At 36.2% G+C, this 27,468-nt stretch overlaps 1 protein-coding gene across 3 annotated transcripts in view; it reads right to left on the bottom strand.

Moving 5' to 3' along the window:
- Window positions 1-1,994: 1,994 nt before the first annotated feature.
- The window catches only part of NLN (neurolysin), a 39,913-nt gene continuing 14,439 nt past the window's right edge, over window positions 1,995-27,468 (bottom strand). For 2 of the 3 annotated variants that reach the window (XM_040540698.1, XM_040540700.1), the window contains 10 exons: window positions 22,879-22,986; window positions 21,316-21,418; window positions 20,207-20,367; window positions 18,627-18,762; window positions 13,708-14,074; window positions 12,163-12,364; window positions 9,221-9,407; window positions 7,743-7,871; window positions 7,073-7,209; window positions 1,995-3,534 (listed from right to left, as the gene is read on the bottom strand). In XM_040540698.1, coding sequence (XP_040396632.1) covers window positions 3,400-3,534; window positions 7,073-7,209; window positions 7,743-7,871; window positions 9,221-9,407; window positions 12,163-12,364; window positions 13,708-14,074; window positions 18,627-18,762; window positions 20,207-20,367; window positions 21,316-21,418; window positions 22,879-22,986 — 1,665 coding nt within the window. In that variant the 3' untranslated portion in view covers window positions 1,995-3,399. Of the gene's footprint in view, window positions 3,535-7,065; window positions 7,210-7,742; window positions 7,872-9,220; window positions 9,408-12,162; window positions 12,365-13,707; window positions 14,075-18,626; window positions 18,763-20,206; window positions 20,368-21,315; window positions 21,419-22,878; window positions 22,987-27,468 lie in introns of all 3 variants that reach the window. The other variant, XM_040540699.1, reaches the window with a different exon arrangement.

Below are 27,468 nucleotides of genomic sequence, written 5' to 3'. Positions count from 1 at the left end.
TAATAACCAACAGCCGCTGTAGCTCAAAGAGCAAAATTTAAACTTTTTCTCCAGATTCTTTTTAAAACATGGCTTGCAAGCAATCCTAAACCAGCCCTCATGCTGCATCTATATCAGATGACCAGCAGCAGGGATGGTGAGGCCACCACCTAGCCACCTTGTGATCCAGTTGCATGGCCAGCCTATTCTATCTTTTGCAGTGAGGAAGCAAAATGGGAAAGCCATTACCTGTTAATTGGCTCTTTAGTGCTTAACACAACTCTCTCCTGTGTCTCCCATTTCACCCTTTCACTTTCATTTGAAGCTTCTGTTGCCAAGTCAATTTGAATTGATGACAAAGGAAAAAATAATTATAAATAAAATGAAATTCTAAAAGATACATTACTAACTAGAAAATGCAGCTGCTTTTTAGACTAACATTTTAAGTTACTTTTTTTTATTACAGTGAATACTTCAAGTTGAGTTGGAATTAACACAGGCTTTTTATATTTTGAAATTGAATTCAATGGAAGCATGAGACCAGTAATTCTGAAACAAGCTGTTTGTTTTTTGTTTTTTGTTTTCCAAATACCTATATCCTTGTGTGTTTGAACATATGTAATTGTTTCCGTGCAGTGTTAAAGCGATTAACACATGTTTCTAAAACAGAAGATTGAGATCATATTTTCTGTTTTCTTTGGGGATTTTACGTCACACACTGGGAATAGTGTCAGAATAAGCTGTTTCATATACAGAAAAAAATTCATGAGTACAATGGAGAGATGCAAAACTAGAAAAGAGGTCTTTATCCTGGTTATCTCTTCCATTCCAAGATCAGGTCTTTACAATGTGAACTTGAATTTGATTTACAAGGCTCTCAAAAGGCAATATAAAAATTAGCAGACTAGCTTGATACATTACCACATCAAGACATACCAGAAACATTTCAGAACATTACACATTTGCTTTCCTGAGCAGTTTTAGCCGTAAGACAATCTACCTTAATTATTACCTGATGCAGAGCTTTGGAGCTGGCTTCCATAAAACCAAATTGCAGAAAATTGTATTCTTTGGGACAAGTACAGATCATACCAAACATATTTGTGGGGCACAATGTAGTTTTAGTTTTTCTTTTCCGTACACAAATATCTGGCTGATGCTACTGTGTATCTGTACAATCATGTATGTGTTTCCACATACATGTAGGAGCAGATATTTTCCTCATAGCTTCTACGTACTTTGTTAAACACACACTCTAAAGAATGGAAAAATAAACAAGTCAAATTACCACCAAATCTACATCAGTACTGTTCTGTTTTTAACTTTTAAACGTTATCTTAACTTTTAAATGTTATCACTACATATTTTTGCTTATAATTACTGCATTTGCAATTACCTATTTTACATGAGACTGCTGGTTTATGCAGAGAAAGGTCTCCCTCATGTGGAAGTCAATTTGGCAGCTCCAAAGAAATACCATGTCTTGTGTCTTAATAAAAATTCTGTTGCTTAGATTTGCAGATCATGTTTGGATAGTATCTCTAAACAACTTCTTACATTTTAGTTCATTGGAACTATCATTAAAGGGTGAATGGGAAAAAAAAGATGACAGGATTTGCAATAATTTTAAAAGCTTGTTTAAAAATAAAGTAAAATACTTCCAAATGCATTCCAACTGTAAAGAAGATTCATATAGGCTAAATTTACAGGTTTTATGATCTTGCACCCACCAGTTTCTTTAGCTTTCCTGTATAGCTGTTCTGAATACTGTTCAAGAGGTTCTCATATATGTGATTTTCATGTATCACTTTTCCTTGACACTGCAGAACTGGAGTCTAAAACTGAAACTGATTATGAGAGTTAGAACTGACTTAATTATGTGCTTTGGTGAAACTACAAAATTAGTATGTTTTGGCTAAAAACTTCTGTGTTTCTTCACATCCATAACTAGTGTGGTTCAGAAATAAGTCCTGTCAAATATTCGATCTTGGAACAAAAAATAAGTAGAAACCAATGAAGTTCTTCTGCTTTACTCAGCTTAAATGCTTTAAAAGAAAAACACAAAAAAGTTTCAAGTGAACATTAACAACCGTTGTTATTTTTCTCAAACACATAGATTTGACCTAAAGTGAATGCTTTCAGTTTTCTTTTGCTAGAAAAAAGAGGAAGGAGTCTTTTGAGTTTACCAGGCATATTTTCTTACTTTGTGTTTGAACAAATAAATAAATACCAACCATGTTTACAGCTATGAATCAAATGTCTAAAATATATTAGCTAGTAACCAAAGTTAAAGTTTGATCATAAAAAATGTTGCAATACCAAACCCAAAGTAAGGTATTACATCTAAAGACAAGAAAAGTGCAGTTCAACTAGCAATTTTGTTTTAGTGGTGTAAGAATTGGCATGATCTTGCAGAAAAACTTCAAAATAATTCCTCGATTACTTTCCCACTCCCATAGCTGAAACCATCAAATCTATGAAGTTGTTTTGTAGCACTTCTGCATGCCAGACTGGAAAGGCCCAATAAGAAAATCTTGTGTTGACTTTTACCGTTCCCACTGGGGACGCAACTTTCCTTATACATATCTCAAAAATTTTCACAAACCAACCAAAACCATTATAATTGCTATAGTATATAACTTTTTAGTGCCAGTGATGGTATAGCTGGGAAAACAAAGACCTAACAAAGATCTGATTTGAGATCATCAACAAAAAATAAAAAGCATTGGGAGAACTGAAAAGGTCATATTCTGAATGGTTATCCTCTATGTAGCTCAGATTATAGTTGGCTTTTTTTTTTTTTTTAAGCTATACCATATAAATTTATAAATAATACAAGAATTTAGCATGCATCAGAATGAAATGTAAAAGTATTACACAAGTATGTCTGCTGTAAAGCTGTCTGGCACAGGTTCTCAGTCTTGAAATTTTTCATAAAGCTAGACTGAACCCAAATCATGATGAAATCAAACACAGTTCCACTCCATCAAAAACATTTGTGAGCCATAAATACAAGAGAATAATACAGAATATAAATTAATTTTTTTTTTTTTTTATTGCTGGTAGTGTTCTTTTTATCCCCAGTTTTGAAATTCAATCACAAGACAGTTTAAGTGCATCTATTAAAAGAGAAACAAGGCATCAAATCCCCATGCTGATTAGCATTATCTCACGTTAATTCCAGAAAAAAATTACCATCCAAATTTCTCAGCTTCAGCACATCTCAGAATTATTTTTTTTCCCTGTTGTGTTGAATTTTGTAGTCCTGTGCAATTTAAAAATCACATTTTTATTTATACATTTAAAAAATCATGAAAAAGCAACCCGATTTGCCTAAAGTGATACATAGTTAAGATGTGAAACACACTGACATTTCCAGCTCATTCCATACTTATATGCCATTACAGAGAAACCATAATTTTACTGAACACATAGTCCCTTACTCAACAGGAAAGCTCTCTGGCTTGGTTTACGATCCAAGAAATTTTGAAGCATATCCATCCCATCCAAAGATCCTCCAGGTTTCAAAATAAGATTTCTGTATTTCATTCCAGCCTGATAAAAGGTAAAGCAGAATGTTAGTATTTCTTATCTTGTAAACTGCCATTTTTCTGTACCTGTTGTGTATGTAAAAGTCTGAACATGTCTTCTCTGTCCAGATTTTCTTAGTACCAAAACAGAATATACCACAAATATAACTTAGATCTGCTGGAAGAACTCAAGACAGGAGAAATTTAACCTATTCCCTAGGAAATCCTTTTTCTTGTGGTTTTACACTGTTCTAGAAGTTAAAATCACACAACTTGTCAAAGTTCTGGAAGACATTCTTCAAGGGCATAACATGACTGACAGGCAGGCAAAGAGAACCTTAACATTCATTCTCTCTTAACTGATGATTTCTCTTTCTTTAATCTCTGTTTCAAGAACAGAGATGATACTTCAGAGACAAATAAACATAACACTGAGGAATAACATGGCACATATAAACATTTTATGTGCATAGCAATATATAATATATATATATACATATATATATACACATAGAATTTCCCCATTAAAATATATTGAAGTAATGAGAACTTAACTCTACTTACATTTTCAGTAAGAAACATTATTACTTCAGAAGGAAAAGATTCCTTTAAAAGGAACGATCTAAAAGCTTCTGAGACAGCAGTAAATTTAGACGTTCTTAACAAGATGTCATCTTTTGAAGAAAGTATCTGGAGAATTTGGGGCCTCAGACATAAGAATCCATGAGAAAACAGTATTTTTTCATGTAAAAGTCCTAGATACTCTTAATATTGAAGAAAACAATGTTCGTCCTTTCAGTCACTGTATACACACACATATACTTCCCCCACACGTCAAAGCTATGAGATTACAGGACTACACTGTTTCCTGATTGCTACTGTAAAAACAGTAAAAAGCATAGGTCTTTTTAACTGACAGACTTCCATAACTTAACTGCATTACTAATCGCATTGCCTGAGAGTACACATGGAAAAAAATAAAATAAAAGAGATAATACGTCACTGAACATTGCTAATATTTTGGTATTTGTGTTTGTTTCCTGAACATTAGCAGAATAGATTATATTGTTCCTTTTAGTTTAAAAGTGTTATTTGAGTAAATGTGATCCTTTGCTGTTGTGTCTCTGGTAAGCAGAATTCTCAATTCTAGAGAGACCAGAGATAATTTCAGATAACGTGCAAGAACTGAGGAGTGTGACAATTAACAATGCTAAAGTTAAGTGTTTGTTGAAGAATTGTTATAGATACAGTCACTTAAACTAGTTTCTATAACTGTTGCTCAAAACAGGAAGAGACGTTTATTCTAACAGGAAGAGGTAAGCCAAATTTCTAAGAGTGCTAGTCATAATACCATAACTGTTCTCCTTTCCTGCTGTTCTAAAAACTAGTCTAAATCTAGATAAAATGAAATACAACTACAAAAATCTTACTGGTGTCTAGCATTTGTTTACATAAGATTGTCTGTCCCATCCTGTGGAACTGTATTACACTTACATGGAATGCAAGTATAAGTAACAAGTTAAAAGAGAACCAATTTAAGAAGATGGTATTGTTCTGAAGAGGGAGGGCAAATCTCCAGAGATCCTTCTGAAGTTATGTGAACACCCAAGCAATGTGTGTGCACGCATGTAAAAGAGGGAGCAAGATATACACGTGTGGCCATGCTTTTATTTATGAGTGAGACCCTTCCAATCAAATAAGCAGGAGTGCTTATTGTCACATGCGCATGTTATTAATCCCGAGCACTTCAAAATCAACCTTGACAACCTTTAGTCATCTCTCTTCCCAAACTCTTCAGTTTACTTCCTGTCTTCATAAAACCTCTCTTTCCACAGTCCTTACTCACCTAATCACTGCCAGAGTTTTCTGGCCTCTACCCCATCTCTCCTCTTGGGATGTCTCTCTTTGTCCAGCTCACAGTCTAATTCTATTTTCTTTCTCCACCCTCTAGAGGGAGAGACATTTCTAGAAGTACTGGTTGCTGTGATTAGGAAAGGAAGGAATCAAAGCAAATTCCAGAGAGGAATAGGGAAGCTGAGTACTTTCTACTCTCTCCTTTACTTTTCTCGTATGTACATTTACTGAAGGGAAGAACTAGTGCTGGCTGCTGAATCCAGAAGACAGTTAAGGGAGGCAGGAAAACCAGAAGGTCTTTGCCATAACAGAGATGCAGCATCTTCAGTCACACGTCTAATACTATGCCTGAAAAATAAAAAAGTGCCAGAATTGGCAGGGCAACTAATCACATTATTAGCTGTCCTTCCTTCGTGCCAGAGGCAGAAAAGGCTGAAGAATTACACAACAGTAAAAAAAAGCCCAGTAAATCTAAAACCCATCAATGATTCCAAAGTCATTTGGGAGAAAAACTAAGGAGGAAAAAAATTGTGAGTTATGCTGTGCTGTGAAAGAGCGGCATAACTTCAATTTTCTAAATAATAGCTATATAAAAATTCCACACACTTGAGGCACCATTCATTGAAATAGAGCACAATTATCATACAGCTTTCATAGCAGAATATGCATCTGTACTTACAATGAAGAAGTATGTTTTTTCTTTTTGACATTAAAGAAGTATGTGTCAATCAATGCAGTGCAATGTCTTAAAAGTCATAAAAAAATATGACCCTGTATAATAACTGTATTAAAATCCAAGTTCTGTCCGAAATTTCAATGATGTTCAAAAGCAATTATTAATATAACACTTTTTTCTGTTGATCTGAACTTGACGGTGTACTGGGTCTGGCTGGGATGTTGACTTTCCCTGCAGCAGCCCATACAGTGCTGTGCTCTGCACTTGTAGCTAGAACAGCAGTGGTATCACACCAGTGTTGTGTCCGCTGCTGAGCAGTGCTGGCACAGCATCAGGACTCTCTCTAACCCTCCTAAGGGGTGGGCAAAAATATGAGAAAAGAAACATCACCAGGGCAGCTGACCTAAACTAACTAAAGGGATATTCCATACCATATGATGTCACACTCAGCAATAAAAGGTGGAAAAAGGAAGAAGAGGGGTGGGGTGGGCTCTCGTTGTGAAAACGTCTGTCCTCCTCCTGAACACCGGCTATGTGCGTTGAGGCCCTGCTTCAAGGACGTGGTCAAGCATCACTCATTTGTGGGAAGTAGAGAGTAATTTCTTTCCTCTGCACTTCCACATAGCCTTTACCTGTTTTGTTTAGTTTTCCCTTTCCCCTTCCCTTTTCCGCTTTCCCTCTTTTTTCACCCTTTAGTTAAATTGTTAATTGTTTAGTTAAATTGTTTAGTCAATTTGTTTAATTAATAACAATCTTTCCCTAATAATTATTTCTTTTTTCCTTTAATTAAATCATCCTTATCTCAACCCGTGAGTTGTTCTTTCCTTTACTTCTTCCCCTCCTCATCTAAGGAAGGGGAGTGAGAGAGCAGTTGTGGTGTTCAGCTGCCTAAAACCACCAGAGAGAGGTAGAGTAGAAGTACTTGAGATGTTATCCCAATGGATCATAATTGTAATAAATTGTGGCTTTAAACAAGAACAACAAGAGTCTTCAGTAAATAAGAGTCTTTTAGTAGAAAGTATTTACCATGTACCTTTGGATTCATTATGCCTTCTTGCTTAAAGCAGCTGTAAAAGATGTCCATGGAAAACACTTCACTCCACAGATATCCATAGTACTGGCCATCATAACCACCAGCCAGATGTCCAAAAGTAGCTGGCATGTTTGTGCCTTGAAAAGTAGGTTCACATTAATTAATTTAAATCAAATGCAGTCACTTTTTTGATGTACAAAGTGCATCAACTTTAAGAAGAAATTAATAAGGAATTTGTATCAACTAATTTGAAACTTCTAACATAGAGGGTCTGAGTACACCTCCAGAAATACTGCCATATTCTGGTGATTAAAAAGGAAATTTTATTTCAATTTAGTTGCACAACCAACGCAAATATATCAGAACATCTAATGTGATATTCACATCATGCCACTCTAAAATATAACCTGAGAAAGTATCGCTTTATATTTACCTTCATCTTCCTTCAGAAGAGATCATTAAGATCAGACTAAGTTTCAAAGTAATTATTTCAGCTTCATAAAGTACAATCAACAAACAACTTCTTTTACAAACAACAACTTGGTGGTTTGTTGGTTTTTATTTGTTTGTTTGTTTTGTTTTGTTTTGTATGCCAAGCATTATTGGGAAAGGAAAGCATGTTTAAATAAAGCATTAGGACATGCTGCACAGAAGTTTCATACAGATATACCTGGAGTTGCGGGAATTCCCAGAATCTCCATACAGTATTTGGCATATTCATCTGCTGGGTCAAGAGATGGCTTTGTGTGGAGTGCCTGGTCGACCTTGCTCAAAACAATTTGACGGAGGGTTAAATGACCTAATTGAATAAGAATATTTGATTATCTAACGTCAAAGTAGCTGGAGTTTCTTTAGCACCTTTCGTTCAAAGATCTCAACCTACATTCTAAATTATTAGAATTTTAGCTATAAAACATTTCCATCTGAATGCTTCAGTTAAAAAAAAATAGATATTTTTAGTAAAGGAATTGTCATTACAAGCTCCATATTTTCAAATGTTACTTTCCTTACAGATCAAGAACTAATTCAAGCAGGTACTTTAAAAGCAAATTTCAGTATTTAAAATTGTGTTCTTAGCTGTCTTCAATTTCAGTATACCATTTCATTCAGGGCTTGCACAGATGATGGTAAGTATACCTAATGACATTAACTAAGACACCTCAAAGAGTAGCAAGAACTGCTGCTGCTTTAGGCTCTGCTATTTTGAAGAAGCTAAAAGATATGAACCTCTTTCCAGAGGAAATTCTCACGCAGCTACAGTGCCTGTACAAGATGGAAAGACAGGCACTTCTTGTTCAGGATAGGGAAGCAGTGCCTTGATGACATATATTGTACCATAAATGGTTACGGCTATGATTTCAGGGGAGCCCTGTTTACAGGGACAGAGTGGTAAGAATGACAATGAGATGATGGCAATGACATTGGATTATGGTCTTGATTTGGAGATAGAGGTAAGGTGGTATGAGATGTAGAAAGAGAAGAGAATCAGAACCTTGGTTTGGGAAGGCAACATGCCTACTGGGAAGGTGGGGACCATGGACTGGATGTATTCTGAATGAAGTGTTCTGGATTCAGAAGTTCAGAGGCTGTTTGAGCAATGAAAGGCTACAGTGCTTTTGTATGGGATATGTTACACATGTTGAGTATACTTGCAAGCAACTTTCATGTCTGTCAAGTCTCGTGCAAGTGAAATGTAAAATATACATGCAGAAAATCTGATACTTCTGTATTAATGCACAGTGTCTGCCCTGGGAAAATGAAAAATGGAAAAACAATGGAAACCCAAAATATTGAATAAGAGAATTTGCTACGTAAGAAAAAGTCACATAGACAAAAACATACAGATATTTTAGTCCTTTGGATAGCCTGGAAAACCAGAGCTGCTGCTGTTCCTGTATACAGTGGTATCTGTCATCATAGCTTTTATTAATGGTTGTACCCAAGCAAATAAAACCAGAAATTATTAATCCAAAAAACTTTTTGAAGTGCTCACTTAATTCTTATTGGCACTGACAGTGATAGCATACACACAGAAAAGAAGTAACTGGTTTGTTACGTTTTACAGAGGATATTGTGTTAAATTTCCCACTAGTTTTTTTAATTATATATTTTTATACATATACTGGGTGAAAGAGAAGGGAGAGATACCTGTATTAGCCAGTCTAGAGGCAGCAAGTTTCTCAAGGAGAGCGTCTGCAACATGGCTCTCATCTTTATAATGTCTTGACATTTGTTGTAGTGGTTCTTTTTCCCACACCCAGTTCTCAAACATTTGTGAAGGTACTTCTACAAAGTCTGTTTCCACATTAGTTCCACTAAACCTTGCAAAATCAGTCTGAAAGGAAAAGCCGTTGTATTAAATGAAATTAGAAACCAGGGTTTCTAGAATAATATAAACTTTCAGAGACTGAAATTGAAGTGTTAATCACAGGAAAAGGAATAATTTCATTAAAAAAATGGTATTTAAAGAAAGGAGGGCATAAATTCATATACAAGACTACTAAAAAGCAACAAAATAGATTATTCAGTAGTTATTTACTGCATTCTCTGTTATTGATTCTCTACTTCAATTTTCTTAGTATTACTCATTTCACTTCTTAGGTTTTGACAGAAGTACAAAAGTTTTCATGCTGAATTATGACAATGACATAATTTGTAAATTGTTATAGAACTGTCTTATATTACCCCAAAGTAGAAAATAAACTCCAATTATACTCTTGTAAAATTGTTTATTGTATTACAGTCTAATGTACTCATTCAAAGATTTTACTTGACCAACTTTTCCTTTTAAGCTTTTTCCTAACAACTGTCTTCATTCATAAGGCATATAGTTAACTTATTGCAGTTTTTGAGTCAGTAATTCATGGCCAGAAATAAATGAACTCTAGCAGCTTTAGTCATGAAAGGTCTCCAAATCTGACACTCATTTACTGAGAGAAGAATCTTCATTCTGAAAGCCAAGCACATTAGAGCTTTTTAATTTATTTTATTTCACTTTACTATTGTCAATCATTTCATGTTTAAAGCACACACCAGATATTAATTTTGAAGAAAGGTTTCATGCAGTTAAACATCTTCATAAAAATATGTTCTAAACCCAAAATATTTCTAAAAAAAAGATAGTCACTTTTGAAAGACACATGTTCAAATACCAACAGAATTATTTTGTCTCACTCTCAACCTGACTTGTAATAACTTTATCTCCTCTTGCCAACCCAATTTTTCCTTTTCAGCAACAGTCTAATAAAACACTCCAAGTGCCAAAAGAAAAAAAGAACTCTCAGTTTCCCAACCGCACTCTCAAGGGGTGTACATATTCCACCGGGGAATAGATGCCCACAAGCAGAGTGTGATAGAAGTGGATAGACTAAAGGCAGGAGTGCAAGAGTTTGTTGGACACCAGATACCTTCATTTACCCATATGTAACTGTACCATGTTAATAAAAAAATATTTGACTCAGGCTCTTGATTAGCTCTTTCTCTAACACCATAAAAAGATCCATCCCCGCCCTGATATCTCACTTTCCAGCTGACCCCAACACATCAGAAGGAGTAATGTCCTCCAAAAGCTGACCTTTATCAGATGCTCACAGATTCCCACTCAGCCAGATCCCTCTTTACCCTTTAAAAGTCAAGTTTTAACATGCTTAAACAAATAAGCATATGAAACAAGATACTGCTTTATACATGCAAATCCCAGAGGACAGGATGTTCAAATGTGGGACTGAGAAGATATCTGCAGGTGTTTATACTAGTCCATTAAATGATTTACATAAAATACAACAGAAGCAAGCACAGTAGCTGCACACACACAAGGCAGCACAGCAGCGAGAGACACAATCAAAAAAAAAAAAAGCCTCGCTGGGTTATGTGGAATTCCATAGCAAGTGGAGTAATACATATGCATTTGAGTTGTTGGATGGGTTGCCAAGAAGGGGCTCTGCAACACCCAGGCACCTCCTTGTTAGCTACCAAAATTTTGCACTAATGCTGAACATGTCTCATTTATAAACATCTTCCGGGTAGTCAAAAAGAAAGAATTGGTTTAATTTCTCAATTTCTGAGCTGAGAAACAACTGTCTTTGTGAGAGGATGATCATGTTTTCCTCAAATTCCTACTTCCAATATGATGCAAAAATATTTATAGCTACTTGTTCCTCAGTTTGCTTGAGCACCATTTCTTTAATTCTAGATTTAATATAGGGATTTTTATATATGTTTCTTTATTTTGCAGTCCTAGGCTTTGGAATTGAGGTCAAAAATTAAAATTTAATGTGTACTGTACTCCTCTGATTTTTTGATTTGGTACTACTTTATAAAGACCACTGCAACACTACACAAAGTTTGGATTTGGTGGATAATGACGTGAATTGGTGAATGAACACAAGAGACTTGCCCCTCTCTCTGAAACATAACATTTTCATTAGGCCTACAAAAAATTCAACATTTAAAATTGAATCTGACAGAGGCAAGTAAAAATGAAACCAGGTATTTTATAACTTTATTTGCATCTTGATGCAGAATCTGCTGACTAGCTTCACTTAATTCTGGTCACAGTGAGAATGCCGACTGTCACATGGGGGAGCAGAAAATATAATAGCTCAGGCAAGACTTGCTTATGCTTTTGAAAGGAAGAATGATAGCTTTCAAGAGTACCAAATGCAAAAGTGCTGGAGTTAAGGGCATAACTACACGGATTCACAAATCATTTACACTCTTGGGGACAGCAAGCTTTTTGTTTCTAATATCTAGCATGCTAGTAGGAGTAACAAAAAGCCATCTGACAGCTGTAGTAACAGAAGTCACCACCAAGTACCCACTTTATTTTTTGCATGGATCTATTTACTTGTCACTGGTACCCTCATGTTGCACACGCAAAGGTATGCATTCTTCTAAAAATGTTTTTCAAAAGTTATATTCACTGCTGTAGTTTTAAATGGAAATTTAAAAAAAAAAAGGTCACTTAAAAAAATAACCAAAAAATGCATATATAGTTTACTAAAATAGAAACCACCAAAATAAACTTATACCTTGCTAAGAGACAGTGCAGAAAGAAGGAAGGCTTATACTGGAACTGAAACACCACTGACCTGTGCGCATATCTGATGCATTACATGACCAAATTCATGGAAGTAAGTCTTTACTTCATCATGTCGCAGCAATGATGGGCGATCTAATGCTGGTTTTGTGAAGTTGGTTACCAGAGCAGCTACAGACATCATTCTGCTTCCATCAGAGAGAAGACAGCCAGGTTGCAGACCAAAGCATGCTGCATGTCCATACTTTCCTTCTCTGTACAAGAAAATATATCAGAAAATATCTGGAAATCACAAGTCTGCTCACCAGAATGGAAAGGCCTACTCAGGAACAATGACAATGAGCTGGTGTCTCTTTAAAGCTTTACGTGAAAAAATTGTGTCTTTTCATTAGGATGATCATATAAAAGTTGGCTCATGACTCCTAAGAGTAACTAAGCTTAAGATCCTGTTAAGAACATAAGGGGGAAAAAACTTAAGTGTTTAAATCACACTAGTTTAAGATTCCCAGAAGCACTTACAAGAATCTGATTTTTACTCAAATGCTGGAAGAATACACACTTTAGACACCAATTCTATTTTAAACTAGTCACAAACTCTAGGACTATGTTCTATCCTCTGAAGCAATAACTTCTCTTTCATTACAGAAGACAAAAGAATACAGTTTACTGTATCTTCAGTGTGACCCAAGTTTAAATAAGACTGATTTTGAAACTTCTGCCCTAAACCTAAGTGGTTAATGGGGTAGTGAAGGCAGAAAAGTCTTATTAACAAATGTCTTCAGAAATTCATGATATGCATAAAGGGGAGAACAGAAAAACAAGTGAAGAAGAAAACTCATGCCTATTTTTAATGTACCAATTTATGTACTAATGTATTCACTCACTTAACCTTCTTTACCCAGAGAAGCCTTAAATCAATTTATATTAAAAAATGACATTTACAAATTGCTGAAAAATAATTAAAAAACAGTGAGAAATAGTCAAAAAATCATACCTAAGAATAAATCTTGTCCAATTATCCTAGTCTCCTAATCTCTTATGAACAGAAATGATGCCGTGAACAGCTAAAGAAGAGCTACGGTGATCAAGCTGGAAGTACATTTCAAGGTGTGCTCAACAGGAATCTATTCTTGGTCCTGAGCTATTTGACACTTTCATTAGCAGTCTGAAGGCAGAACTGGCTACAAAATATGCATATAAAGTTTAAAGAGGAGCTGGGAGAAACTTAAATGCTTGGCAGATAGGAGTATAACTGATCTGAACAGACCAAAGTAATAGTTCAGCATAAATGAAAAATCAAACATGGTATTACAGTTGGGAAGGAGAAAAGTCCATGAAGGAAAAATGATGAACGACTGACTAGTCAGTAATACTACAGAAGATGAACAAAGTTGTAATGCAAAAAAAAAAAAAAAAAAAAAGTAAACCATCTGAAAACAGTCCAGAACAGTCCAGAGGACAACTTTATGAACACAGTAGTAGCCTTACCAGTGGGACAAATATTTACTTCCAAATGCATTTAATTTCACCTACACCAGCAACCCACTAAGTTGAATTCCATTTTAAGCACATACATAAAACACTAGGCGATAATTACCTGGGGTAGAGGTCCAAATAGAACTGCCCTAACATTTCTCCTGTTGAGTTGTCCTTTACTGTATAAAGAGTAACACTGTCGTGCCAAACATGTGCACTTTCTACTCGCTCAAACACAAGTCCAAGCAGATTCTGGTAAATATTCAGTAAGCCTTCTGTAACAGCCTCAACTGGGAAATATTCTTTCAGCTTCTCTTGATCTATAGAGTACTTCAGCTCTTCTGTTTTGTTCATATAATAATGAAGATCCCATGCATTGATTCTTCCATCATAATCAAAGTTTCTTTCTTTACACTCCTTTTTCTTCAAATCTAGAATGAATTCTCTTTCCTTCTCAACCAATGGCTTTAGCTTTTTACTCAAATCATCTGAAAAAAAGATTGCCTTTGAATCAACTTGTGCATTCCTTACCATAATGTATATTCCTGCAAAACACACTCAGGTTTATACAGTATAACTTTAAGCACATGCCTAAAAGTGCATTATAGAGTTTTCTATTTGTTGATTAACAAACAGCAAGCAAGCTGCTTTCTTGTCTTAATGAGTTTTAATGCAGGCATGTTATAAATAATACACAAATCTGCATAGGCCTAGCAGTACTATGAAGGGTTCGGGGAAATTTTAGACCTATTCAAAGACACCAGAAATGGAAAGAAACACTTGACGCATTTGCCAGAAAGCTTGTGTTTTACCTCACGTAATCTCAGTTCTCTTGATGTGTTTCTGCAGAAGCAGCTAAAGACTACAACTACTATTAGTTACTGAAGCATAACACAAAATTCAAACACCATTTTTTCAAGGACTTTTCAAAACGGATTCTGACCTATTTCTAGCTAAGGTCCTATTAAAAAGCAAGAGACCAAAGAGTTCTTGCCTATATGACAGCTAGCTACTCTCCTACCAAGTATCAGTTTTATCCAATATAGCTTCTCTTGGACAAGAAAGGGTCATAGCACTGTGAAAGCAATATATTTAATATAAAATTATTAAGCTTATTGAAGCTCTCATACAGTACATGCAATATTTATGTTATTCTTAGCATTTCTGGACTACCGAACACTTTTCCTTATGAATTCAGGTTAATGGTCACTATTGGTATATAGAGAGTAAAATTTAGGTATTGCCTCTCCTATTTCTAGAAAGGCTCTAAAGCGCTAAATGCATTTACATGATTGATAAATACTAACAGTTTGCAGCTCAAATTATGCTAAATTCAGAATATGTCATAAGACAGAATGTTTTTCCTCCTAGCCATAAGATCAGCTTATGAACATTGATTGAAAACACGAATATGAGCCAACTAGGAAAGGTGCCCTCCTAGATCTGTTGCTGGAGAACAGAGAGGGTCTTGTGGGAGACGTGGCAACTGGCGGCCATCTCGGTCATAGTGACCATGAAGTGGTTGAGTCTAGAATTTATGGTGACAGAAGGAAAACTGTCACCAAAACTTTAGCCCTGGATATGGGGAAAGCAGACTTCAGGCTGCTCAGGGAACTAGTCAGCAAGGTCCCCTGGGAAACTGCTTTTGAAGGCATTGGCGTCCATCAGTGCTGGTCAATCTTTAAGCACTGCCTCCTAAAAGCACAAGATCAGGCAATTCCAAAATATCGGAAGTCAAGCAAGTGGGGCAGAAGGCCGGCCTGGCTGACCAGGGAACTTCTACTGGAGCTTAGGCGAAAAAAGAAAGTGTACGGCTGCTGGAAGGAAGGTCAGGCGACAAGGAAGGAATACAGGGATGCTGTTTGTGTTTGTAGGGAGAAAATTCATGTGGCCAAAGCCCAACTAGAGTTGAAGCTGGCCATGTCTGTGGGAGACAATAAAAAAGTTTTTTTTTTTAGATATGTGAACAGAAAAAGGAGAACCAAAGAAAACATAGGTCTGCTACTAGATGGGGAGGGTCTCCTCACAGACAATGACACAGGCAAAGCAGAGACGTTTAACGCCTTCTTCGCCTCTGTCTTCAACACTGATGATGGGTTTCGGGACCCAGGGTACCGTGAGCTGGAGGACCATGACGGTGGGAATGACAAACTCCCAACTGACCCTGAACGTGTGCGGGATTTGCTGCTCCACCTGGATCCATACAAGTCCATGGGTCCGGATGGGATTCATCCCAGGGTGGTTAAAGAGCTGGCTGATGACATCGCGGGACCTCTCTCAATTATTTTTCAATGATCTTGGGAATCTGGAGAGGTCCCATTGGACTGGAAGCTGGCAAATGTTATGCCAATTTTCAAGAAGGGTAAGAAAGAAGACCCTAGCAATTACAGGCCTGTCAGTCTCACGTCAGTGCCTGGTAAAATTATGGAGAGAATGATCCTTGAAGTTACTGAAGCGCACCTGGGGGACAATGCAGTCATTGGTCCCAGCCAACATGGGTTCATGAGGGGTAGGTCCTGCCTAACAAAATTGATTTCCTTTTATGATAAGATCACCCATCTAGTCGATCAAGGGAAACCAGCTGATGTGATCTTTTTGGACTTCAGCAAAGCTGGTGACACGGTTTCCCATAGGATCCTACTGGACAAAATGTCCAGCATACACCTAAACAAAAGCATCATACGATGGGTGAGCAATTGGCTGACAGGCAGGGCTCAAAGGCTTGTGGTAAATGGGGCCACATCTGGCTGGCGGATGGTCACTAGTGGGATCCCTCAAGGCTCCATTTTAGGGCCAGTCCTCTTCAATGTTTTTATAAATGATTTGGATGTCAGACTAGAAGGTGTTTTGAGCAAATCTGCCGACAACACCAAACCTGGAGGAGTTGTGGACTCGGATGAGGGTGGAAAGGCCTTGCAGAGAGATCTGGACAGATTGGAGAGCTGGGCGATCACCAACCGCATGAAGTTTAACAAAAGCAAGTGCCGGGTCCTGCACCTGGGACGGGGCAACCCTGGCTATACGTACAGACTGGGCAATGAGATGCTGGAGAGCAGCCCCGCAGAGAGGGATCTGGGGGTTGTGGTTGACAGCAAGTTGAATATGAGCCAGCAGTGTGCCCTGGCAGCCAGGAGGGCCAACCGTATCCTGGGGTGCATCAAGCACGGCATTGCTAGTCGGTCAAGGGAAGGGATTGTCCCGCTCTACTCTGCGCTGGTGCAGCCTCACCTCGAGTACTGTGTGCAGTTCTGTGCACCACAGTACAAAAAGGACATGAAACTGTTGGAGAGTGTCCAGAGGAGGGCAACGAAGATGGTGAAGGGTCTAGAGCGGAAGACATATGAGGAGCGGCTGAGGTCACTGGGCCTGTTCAGCCTGGAGAAGAGGCGGCTGATGGGGGACCTCATCGCAGCCTACAACTTCCTCGCGAGGGGGAGTGGAGAGGCAGGTGACCTATTCTCCGTTATCACCAGTGACAGGACCTGTGGGAACGGTGTTAAACTGAGGCAGGAGAAGTTTAGGCTGGACATCAGGAAGAGGTTCTTCACCGAGAGGGTGGTCACACACTGGAACAGGCTCCCCAGGGAAGTAGTCACTGCACCAAGCCTGTCTGAATTTAAGAAGCGATTGGACTGTGCACTTAGTCACATGGTCTAAACTTTTGGGCAGACCTGTGCGGTGCCAGGAGTTGGACTTGATGATCCTTATGGGTCCCTTCCAACTCGGGATATTCTATGATTCTATGATAATATATATGAACAAAGCACAGCAAATCATGCTGTTATGCTTGTATCTGAATATATATCAAAAAAAATAAATTAAAGATGACAATTAATTTGACGGACATTCTACCTCTACCACAGTAACCAGGAAACACAATATTTTTGAATAGAAATATACATGTTCTTGTAATAAGTTAAAGTTACAACAATAACTACTAAATTTTGAAGTGTCAGCTTCCAAACAAATAATTAAAAAAAATACTACATACGTCCATTTAGAATTACAAAAACATAGCAGAAAGGGTTCAAAATATTTTCACTGCACTTAAAAAAGAAGTGATTTTAACAATTATAAATCAAAACTAAGCATAGGTTCATTGACAAATATGCGGATAATTGGTATTGATAAATATGGAGCTGAACTCACAATAACATGAGAAATGTGACAGAATTACAGGTAAAGGAAGAGGTGCATTTAAACCTCTCTATTGTTGTATAAACACATAGGAAAACAAAAAACAATACCACCAAACACTTTATTGCTGTACTAAATAATTTTGGGGCCGCTGATTTATACAATATATAAATACAATCCTCTTCACCAAAAGGACTAACTGGTGTTAGGACACATTAACAAAGGAACACATACTATTCTGTGAAACTGTATAATTCTGGAGTGCAGAGGTTAACTCTGTGCACAAAATGGGCCCACTGAAGTGAACAGGATAACTATACAGATCTGTGCCATTAAAATTTTCGAAATATTTCAGGTTTCAAATAGAATTGCAGTAAAGGGCTTTTGTCTTCAAAGAAATCAAGACACTGCAGATATATAATTTTTTATACAGCTCATGGAAGCTGCATCATCATATACTTGAATCTTTTATTATACTTAATGCAGTTATATCAGTGGACAGAAAGAGACACTAAGGCTACATAGGCATAAAAAACCGCAGCTAACCTAAGGTAATGAAAAGCTGCAAATGTTATGCAGCCTCTTGAACTGAGAGAATATGCTTAGGCTGCACACGTTATTCTGGTTCCAAAATAGGATAACTGCATTTGGGGGCAGGGAAAGACACTACAGTTTGCCTATACTGACTGTCACAAAGCAGATGTTTTCAGATTTTTATTTTATGCTTCCCTGTCTTGGGGCAATTCTATTTGTACAGCTATGGCCAGAACAGAGGCAACAGGCAGTTCCTTTTCCACCTAAACATGACAGACACTATGACGAATTATGTATTTAAATTATCTTGGCTAAGGAGCCATGTTGCCATTCCAAATATAAGAGTATTGTTTATAAATAAGAACAAACCTAAGAAAGTTGTTACGTTATCTGTGCTCTTCGCAGTGTTTACCTCCAGGACAAAGTTGGCATGCGTATTATAACCAAGCAGTTGTGCTACTTTTGCCCTTAGTGGAAGCAATTGCTGAAGAATTTTTGTGTTCTCCTAAAAAAGAAAGGAGGCAAGTTTGTGAAGTGAAACCAAGAAAACTATGTTATTGAATGACTGTATGAAAAATACTTGTAACCATAAGGAACAGCACACATTTACAATGAGACACTTTGAGACATAAATATAGAATATCATAAGTTTAGCTAGATCTTTGTAATTTTTTATAGTCACAGCACTTAACTGCAAGCTGCTAGATGTCCAGTTTTCTAGTCAGAGTCATTACATTCCTTACTATAATTAATCTGTTTCAATTAATCAAACAATATACCATTTCTTCTGAGCGTAACAAACCTTTGACTGTTGCAAAGAGTTTATTTTCTTTATTGACCATTTAAATGTAAAAGATAACAGGGACACGTCTGACAAAATGCTTAATTGCTTGTTAGTGGTTAAGACAGACTGCAAAGCCATTGTGCTATCTTCAAACCTTGTTTGCAAATTTCCCTCTTTTGCCATTCTGACAATAGCAGTCAGAGAAAAGGATCTGAAACACAAAAGCCCCAGGCACTGACATAGATAAGGTGGAGGATCTCTGAGAGGCTTAAAACATAATTGTGTTAATTTCCATTTCTAGAAAAGTGAGATTTCTCAGAAAAAAAAAAAAAAGGAAGAGATTTTTTTTTCAGGGTACGTATAATTGACTAGGTTTGAAGATTGTCCCACGGTTATAACAGCATACCCCTTTAATTCTGCTGACTTACAGCGTTCAGTTCTTGGTACCATTTTATCTTATCTTGTGCTCTTCACATTTTCCAGCATTTCAAGTACAAAAGCACAAATCTGCCTTTATTCTCTAATGGTTGGTACAATTGCCTGCTAAATGACAGTTCTTCTATCCTTTCTAGCCTTTTCATTATTTTTGTACCTATCTAGGTGCCGAGCAGGTATCATCAGTATCAAATGAATTATTTGTGAAATTATTTCTTTTTTCTATAAGGTACATTACCAGCTATTTTTCAGATAACTAAATGAATCTTGTATAAAAATTAGAAATTTTTAACATCTAGTTAAAGATGTCCTCAAGATGCTGTGCATTAATTTTATATTTAATCACTTGCATTTCATAATTAAAACACATGCTCAAATAAACACTGTTATTCTGAAGAATAGGAAGTAGTATAGAAGCCATACTCAGCCAGACTTCTCTGGGAAGAAAGTGCCAGCAAGTAGTTACAGAACACTGTAGGAAAATGTGGCAGGTTGCCAAAATCCTACTTCTGTTAACAGCACCACTGATATTTTAAGATACATACATAGGCACACAACTTCCTCTTTAGACATCAGAATAAATTGGAGCAAGGAAATATTAGAGATCATACTGGTAAGTTTTCATTTCATAGCGCTAGACAAAATACAGAGCTCAAATCTAACATCTGAATGTCCAGCTCCATTTTTCAGCTCTGTCATTACCCTGCAGAAAAGTCAATTTATGACATACCTCTTTGCATCTGGTGTTAAAGGCAGATTCCATTTTTCTCCTGGTTTCTGAAATGTAACACTTCTTCATAACAGGAAAATAGTGGGGATACTTTAAAGTAACTTTGTAATTGTCTTCCTCAGTCTTCTCTAAACTGTTAATAAAGTCATCAGGAAGGCCTTCTATAGAATACAATTTAATAAACAATGTTTACTAGAATTAACTAGACCACTCCCTTGTCTGTTACATTATTGTATTTGTTCTGCCTGCATCAGAAATACAACACTTCTTTTTGCTAACAATTTTTAAATAACATTATTTGCTAATGATTGCTAAGCCAAGCAAAATACATTTTGAAACACTTTACTGGTGAAGAAAATAGAAATAAATGTAAGGCTACCAGACAAGAATAGATTAAAATTTAAAAAGAAAAAAAAATCGTGTTATTAAAGTACATCTTATGCTATGCCCTCCAGAAACTGAATCCCTAAATCCTCTGTCACATGAAAAATGTGACATTGAATATTAGATATTTCTTCACCCAGAGGGTAGTGAGGCACTGCAACAAGGTGCCCAGAGAAGGTGTGGACACCCCATCCCTGGAAGTGCTCAAGGCCAGGCTGGATGGGGCTTTGGGCAACCTGGTCTGGTGGGAGGCGTCCCTGCCCAGGGCAGGGACTTGTTACTGGGAGATCTTTAAGGTCGCTTCCAACACAAACCATTCTGTGATTCTATGACCTCTAGATCAGTTTAAATCACTTAAGTGCCTTAATTTCTTGCACGACAGAAAACTTTTTCAAATAATTTTAATGAACGTAATACCCAGTGGGGTATTATGATAGTGGAGAACTGACAAAAGAAGCAGTGATGAGTAATGGTATGGAAAAAACAGTAAGGCAGATATGTTCACTTCATGCAAGGCAAAACACTTCAGGAAGCACAAGTCTATGAAGAAATCTTAAACACTTGCAAAGAGTAATTTCAAGCTTACTTTGGGGAAGAATTCAAAAAGAAACAGAAAAGACTGGAATACAGCCAGAATTTCATTTGATCATTCAGTGGACCAAAAAAAGATTGCTCAAGTAAAACTGGAAGGCTGAAGAAATGGAAGGAACATGCATGGTACTCACCAAGTTCTTCCTTAGAAAATACAAGATATGTGTTTTCCTCATTCAGGTTCTTGTTAAAGTCTATACACAGCTCACTCAGCTTTTTCTTCATTGTCTTTATTTCCTGTATTGGGTATAAACTTAACTTAGTGGAAAAAAAAAATGAATTGACAATTACCACCCTCCATATGAACAGAATTTAATTTTTCTAGTTATCTAGAAAGAATATTGTAGACTACTGTAGACTAGTAGAAAACTAGTCTAGATAACTAAAAAATCTTCTAGATCTTTTTTCTAGATTCTTTTTTCTTCTAGATTGCTCTACTAGTCTACAGTGAGTACTAGCATTGGCCAAGTAATACACTGCAGGTAGTATCATACTTCACTCTCCCTCAGGCTCAGTTTTACCTTTATTTTGGTCTTGAGCAATCCTGTTGCCAACGAATCCTAGGTTGGGTATGTTGCTCTAACAACATCTCAGATTTCTTTTCAACTCTGAGAGGACTGAGCATGTAAACAAGTTCACTGAGCAGAATGTGCTAACATTCAATTATTTTATTTAATTTGAAATTTTAAGTGTAAAGAAAACCTCTAAAATCACTGAGAATCAAAGGACTAAAAATGGATGCAACTTGTTGAAAAGCACTTATTTGAATGGAGTACAGATATGACAAAAAAGAGAATAGCCATACAAGACAAAAGCATTCCAAATCCTTTTTAAAAATGCTGATATTGACCTACCTGAACCATTTTTTAATGTATTTTATAGCACGACTCTACTTCTTACAGGTAAGTTCACATGAACATAGTAATCAACAGTAACAAGAACAGAAAACAAATGAAAAATTTGGCATCATTAGTCAAGATTTTACTTAAATGTAGCTCAGCTATTATCTCCTTATAAAGTATTTAAAAATTCCTTCAAAGATATTGGTTGCCATTTAAGTAATGCAAATACACACTAAATAATATTCCTACTAACTCTAGAATGTGAATTAAGAATGATTATTTTCAACAAAGAAGGAAGTCTATCCAAGAGTCACAAATCTAGATTGTTACATAACATCAGCTTGGAATTTAATGAAAATTACACCAGCATCTCAAATGCTGACAATTTTACTTCATCATTTTCAGAAGAGACAAGTGCTTTTATATGCTCGAGTAAATCCTCCCTTAATGGGGTCAAGATTCTTAGTACTCCCTCTAAGTTACCTCATTTTTTTAGTCAAAATGCAAAACTCTTGGACTCATTTTACACCAATGGTTGATATTTGAAATTAAAATAGCTGCGTCTTCTCTTCCAGACAGACATCTGGAGTAAAACAAAACAAAACAAAAGCTTAAAAGTGATGATGCATTCCAATTCTATCTACTGAGTACAGTCAGAGTCTAACAAACTAATTTTGAAAACTTAAAATGATGGAAGTTTAAAGGATGGATATGGAACTAAGAACAGTTAAGATTAGAGTGGTTATTATGCAGGTCCAAAGACACAAAGTTCAAATATATGCTTAGAACACAATCATAATTTTACCCCTTCAACAATTTGTCCCCATTACTTTATAAACTAAGAAATATATTTACATTCTGCACTTCTTTAGGAAGATGGAGTCCATTTCTTTTTCCCACTTGAACCGATTTTTCTAGATACCGTTTTGTTTCAGGCTTTACATTTTCAAGATCACAGGTTTGCTGAAATGACAATATAGGATAATTTAATTTACAACACAGTGAGAGAAACATATTAAGCATTAGAAGGGTCTGAACAGAGTTCTTTAGAACACCACCACAGAAACAATACAACATCCCAGACTTTAGTGTGAAGGATTTTCCAAAAAGTTACCCTATAGTATTCTCACACTGATGTAGCAAGGTTTTAAAACAATTTTCTTTTATTAAATTTCTCAGTCAGAAGCAAGAACCGGAGGCATGTTCTCTATACACTTTACCGAAGTAGCAAATTTAGATGTTGTCGTAATAGCAAGCCGTTTTAGTTATTAGTGCCCTGCACTTAAACTCTTTTGTAGAAGTAGCTTTCTTATATATCATTAAATAGAAGAAATCAGTGCCTTATGGTAATATTGAACTTCAAAACTTGGAGGGATTTTAAAAAATCAAAAGATTTAATGTATCTAGGGCTCACTGAAGGTTATCAAATAGCATAAAATTCAAGCTTTTGGATCTTCCTCTTTCAGAAAAAAGCAATCAGTGGCAACAAATAACACAGTAGCTATATGTCAGGTTATGCCATTATGAAGATTCTCGAATGGTCATTTTCTAAATCAACCAACAAGAGACAAAGCAAGCAAAGAGACAACATCCAGCTTGTAACAGAACATGTACCAATAATGTGAGGGTCTTCCTGGAAGCTGACAAAGGAATAACTACGTAATTCAGAGAACTGTGATTTTTGTCACAAATTGTGATTTTATTGTATTATTTTATTTTACATTATAATTTTATCTTCCACCATCTAAAAATGAACATCTTAACAAGGTATAATTTATAGTACTTGTTAAAAAGAACATATTCAAGATCATCTTTAAAGTAGCAAGCTGTTGGAATTAGTTCTGACTTGTCTTAACAACCCTCTTGTCAGCTTACCTACCTACAATTAATTCTTGACTACCATCTCTGAAAAGTAAGGACGTTGAAACATGCAAATTTTATGAAAGAATTACACAACTGTGTGCAAGTGTCAACTAATGATCTGCGAATTACCTCTCTTACTTTACGAGAAAAAATAAGAGAGAGGAACCCACTACACCTAGAAGTGTCAATGCTGTGATATTGAGCAGAAAAATATTTGATATTTGTAATAATTAGAATTTTCGCATGTTGTTTTTTTAATAGACAACCCATAATTCCAGGTGTTTGTTGTTTTGATTTGTTTTGTTTTTAGCAAAGACTAGTGTGATAGAGAAAGCAAGATTTCACCATGGTAGAAGTGAAAAATGCAGATACTGTTCACTACATTAACATTTAAATTGTGCTAACCATGCTGAAGGCTCAGAAATTAAATGGATAAGGAAAAAAAAAACATGGAGCAGTCTAATCTCCATAAAAAGATACTGCTTTTATTATAGTAATGATTAAAGACAGAGGATTGTGGAAAGTTTCACTGAGTTATGCAGGCCTTGTGAGGGATTTCTCAGCCTCAACATCAGAAATATTTGAAAAATGGAACTGACACACTACTGAAAATCTCCTGGCCTGAAATCAACAGAGTTTTAAGGCAGGAAGAAGGAATTCACAAATACTAATTTTAGGGCCTTACAGACAGTGAATATTGGCTCCTTTTAAAGCTAGGAAAGAGAAATACATTACGTTGGGAAAAAGGAAGTCAAAACTAAATTGGTGTTCTTCATCCTTCTCTTGGTGACTACATCTCTCTCTCCCATACACTTTACCAGACATCAGTTGTAAATAGCTTCTATTTTAATGATAGCCTTTGTGAAGTTTATTTCCAGCATAGACATGATTAAGTCAAGAATAGTTCACATTCAGAAAGACCTGTCAGGTCTATAAGCCCTCACAAGCACCAAGGAACCAACTGTGCTCTGCAGACATCTCTGAACTTCTGCATAGTCAGGATGCTCTCTAAGTCCAATGTTTCTTTGATGAACAACCTCTAATTTTGCTATTTTTCTGCTAATTTTGAATATACTACACATGAAATTTTGGAGTTTTCCAGAAGTATTAAAATGGTCATCACCAATGATGTTATACGCCATCTCATATTTGTTTTGAACAAGCATGCTACCCTATTCCATGAAGAAATTTTCAGGCAGAATAAGAAGCAGAACCAACTTAGAATATTGTGAACAAAAACTGCAGCAGCTGTTTACATCAGGCTGTTTCCTGAGGGTGTGTGGGTGGAGAAGATTGGCAACATTCTTAAGCATGCCTCTGCTAGCCAACATGTGCAGATGTTAGGAGTAAGAAAATTTAAAAGGACAGTTTCACTACCAAATTCACCTTTATTCCAGGTTTTGGATGCCAAAATTAGTTTTCTAAAGGGCAAGATCCAGGGCATACTTGACAACATAAATTGCAGAAATTTTGCAGAAATCTTTCCCCTTACTTGTGGGGAACAGAAAAAGGCTAGATTATTTTCACTTTTTTTAAGATAAACACAAAAACCTCACACACCTTCCACCATGAACACTACTTAAATAAAGTGGAACTTAGGATGAATTATAAACATAAAGTTTGAAAAAGAACTTATGAAGGTTTGGTCCTTACTGAAGGAAACAAAGACATCCCGGATATCACTAAGATTTGGCATATTTAGTCATCTGTTAGTGGATTGACTGCAGTATAAATAACATGGGAATGTGAGGGGCCTCATAATCCTCACTCCATTTTAACCTGGCCCCTGTAGAGTATCATGAAACTGAATTCACACAAAGAATTCAGAACTATTCATTTCAGAACTATTATATCTTCACTGAGGTGGTGAAATGCATGATTTAGTCAAAACGTTTTTACTGGCTTCTTTAAAATTATAACATGATTTCAGCAAAACATTTCTGTTTGTTGAAGTCCCTTTTTTTCTCCTCTCCAGGAACCTGACTTTTCAATGTAGAGTTTCTAACGGGAGAAAGTGTTAGAAGTTTAGCAAAAACTAACAAGAGCTTTGTATTGGTATTTGGAAATAGTAAGAGTTGATCAGTCCAGCACTGTTGGCAATTTCACAACTGTTCTACAACGAAAATGTTACTACTTTTACAGTTATTATGAAGTTGATATATGCTCTTATCTCAGTGCAGATCGCATTTCTAGAACATTAATTGAACACTAAACATGCTCACATGCTGCAGTTAAGCCAAGTAAAATCTCAAAAACATTAATTGGAGATTTAAGCAATAATTGTAACTGTTATAAAAGTAAAATATTGCTTCAAAGGAAAACGAAGAAGGAATGCTTCAAATGAAAAAGATATAAAAAAATAATAGAAACTAATGCTAGTTAATAATAGCAATCATCTTCAGTAGCTACTATCAGAAATACCTGTAAATTAAAATTAGATGGATACACTGATATTATCCCTAAATGTGTCCTATACTGGGGGGGTGAGAAAATCACAAAAAATAATAAATACAAATTAATCCATGTAATTAATAGCAACTGGTTGGGGGTAGGGAACCCAAGTCTGAACTTAAGGCACTATTTGTGCCTTAAGCATCATAAGGTCCTCAAAATGGGGCTATGAAATACCTACATATACACTTAAACAACAGTACTCAGTTAGAGGAAAACACCTGAAAATATGCCTAGAAAACACAGCAAAAGAAAACAATGCTACTGAAAGGCACTTTAATAAGGTGTTGCTAATATTATTTTTGTTCATGGTCTACACTGCAAAAAGCACAAACAATGACTTCAAGAAATAGGGCTCCAAGGTATTACTAGCATAATGAAAAGCTGAACTTTTCATGATGCTAGTGATACCTTGGAGCCCAAACTACAACATAAACAGTACGACTGAAGAATACAAGATGCATGGAGATGATCAATTAGAAGGGAAACAACAGAAACTCAAAGGGATAGAAACTAGTTCAACAGTATCTTTTGACTTAGTTTTACTTTGAGGCTTAAGCATCATATAAGGAGGAAGCTACTATGGGGTTGCCTATAATTAGCAGATTAAAAGAGATAACTTCAGAGGTCACTCCCTGTTACATGTTCTCAATAACTTTTATAACTTAAAACTCAATTTTAAAATTCTCAATAACTTAACATAGTTTTGGATACAAATTCAAAAGCAGTATAAGTTAATCTAAATACATTGCTATATAGCCTCTTCCTCCCTACTGGGTGATGCTTTGGGCAAACCAGCCCATGAGGATTAGCCAACAGAAAACAGTTCCTTTTATTTTTCATGACGAGTTTCCTTCTGTGGGTTTAGCTTCCTGAACCAGTTCATTGGAAGTTTAGACAAATCAAAACTGCTGCAATGGAGAGAGAATGAAACACACACCTAAAGATGAGAGGCAAAGAGTGGGAACACCAAGTTATATTGACTCAAGGTTTTATGGCACGGGAACAGTTGAAACAGAGTGATGGGGACCTTCAAAAGCATTGTGCATATTAACTTCTTTAGATAAAAGTTTTTCACTTTATATAACAGCTTTTCAACTATTTTAGATAAATAGTTTTTTCATCTATTTT

Source organism: Cygnus olor, chromosome Z, assembly GCF_009769625.2.
Source record: "Cygnus olor isolate bCygOlo1 chromosome Z, bCygOlo1.pri.v2, whole genome shotgun sequence".
Taxonomy (NCBI): domain Eukaryota; kingdom Metazoa; phylum Chordata; class Aves; order Anseriformes; family Anatidae; genus Cygnus; species Cygnus olor.
Note: the sequence above shows the minus strand (reverse complement) of the source record. Positions and strands in the feature narration are given on the sequence as shown.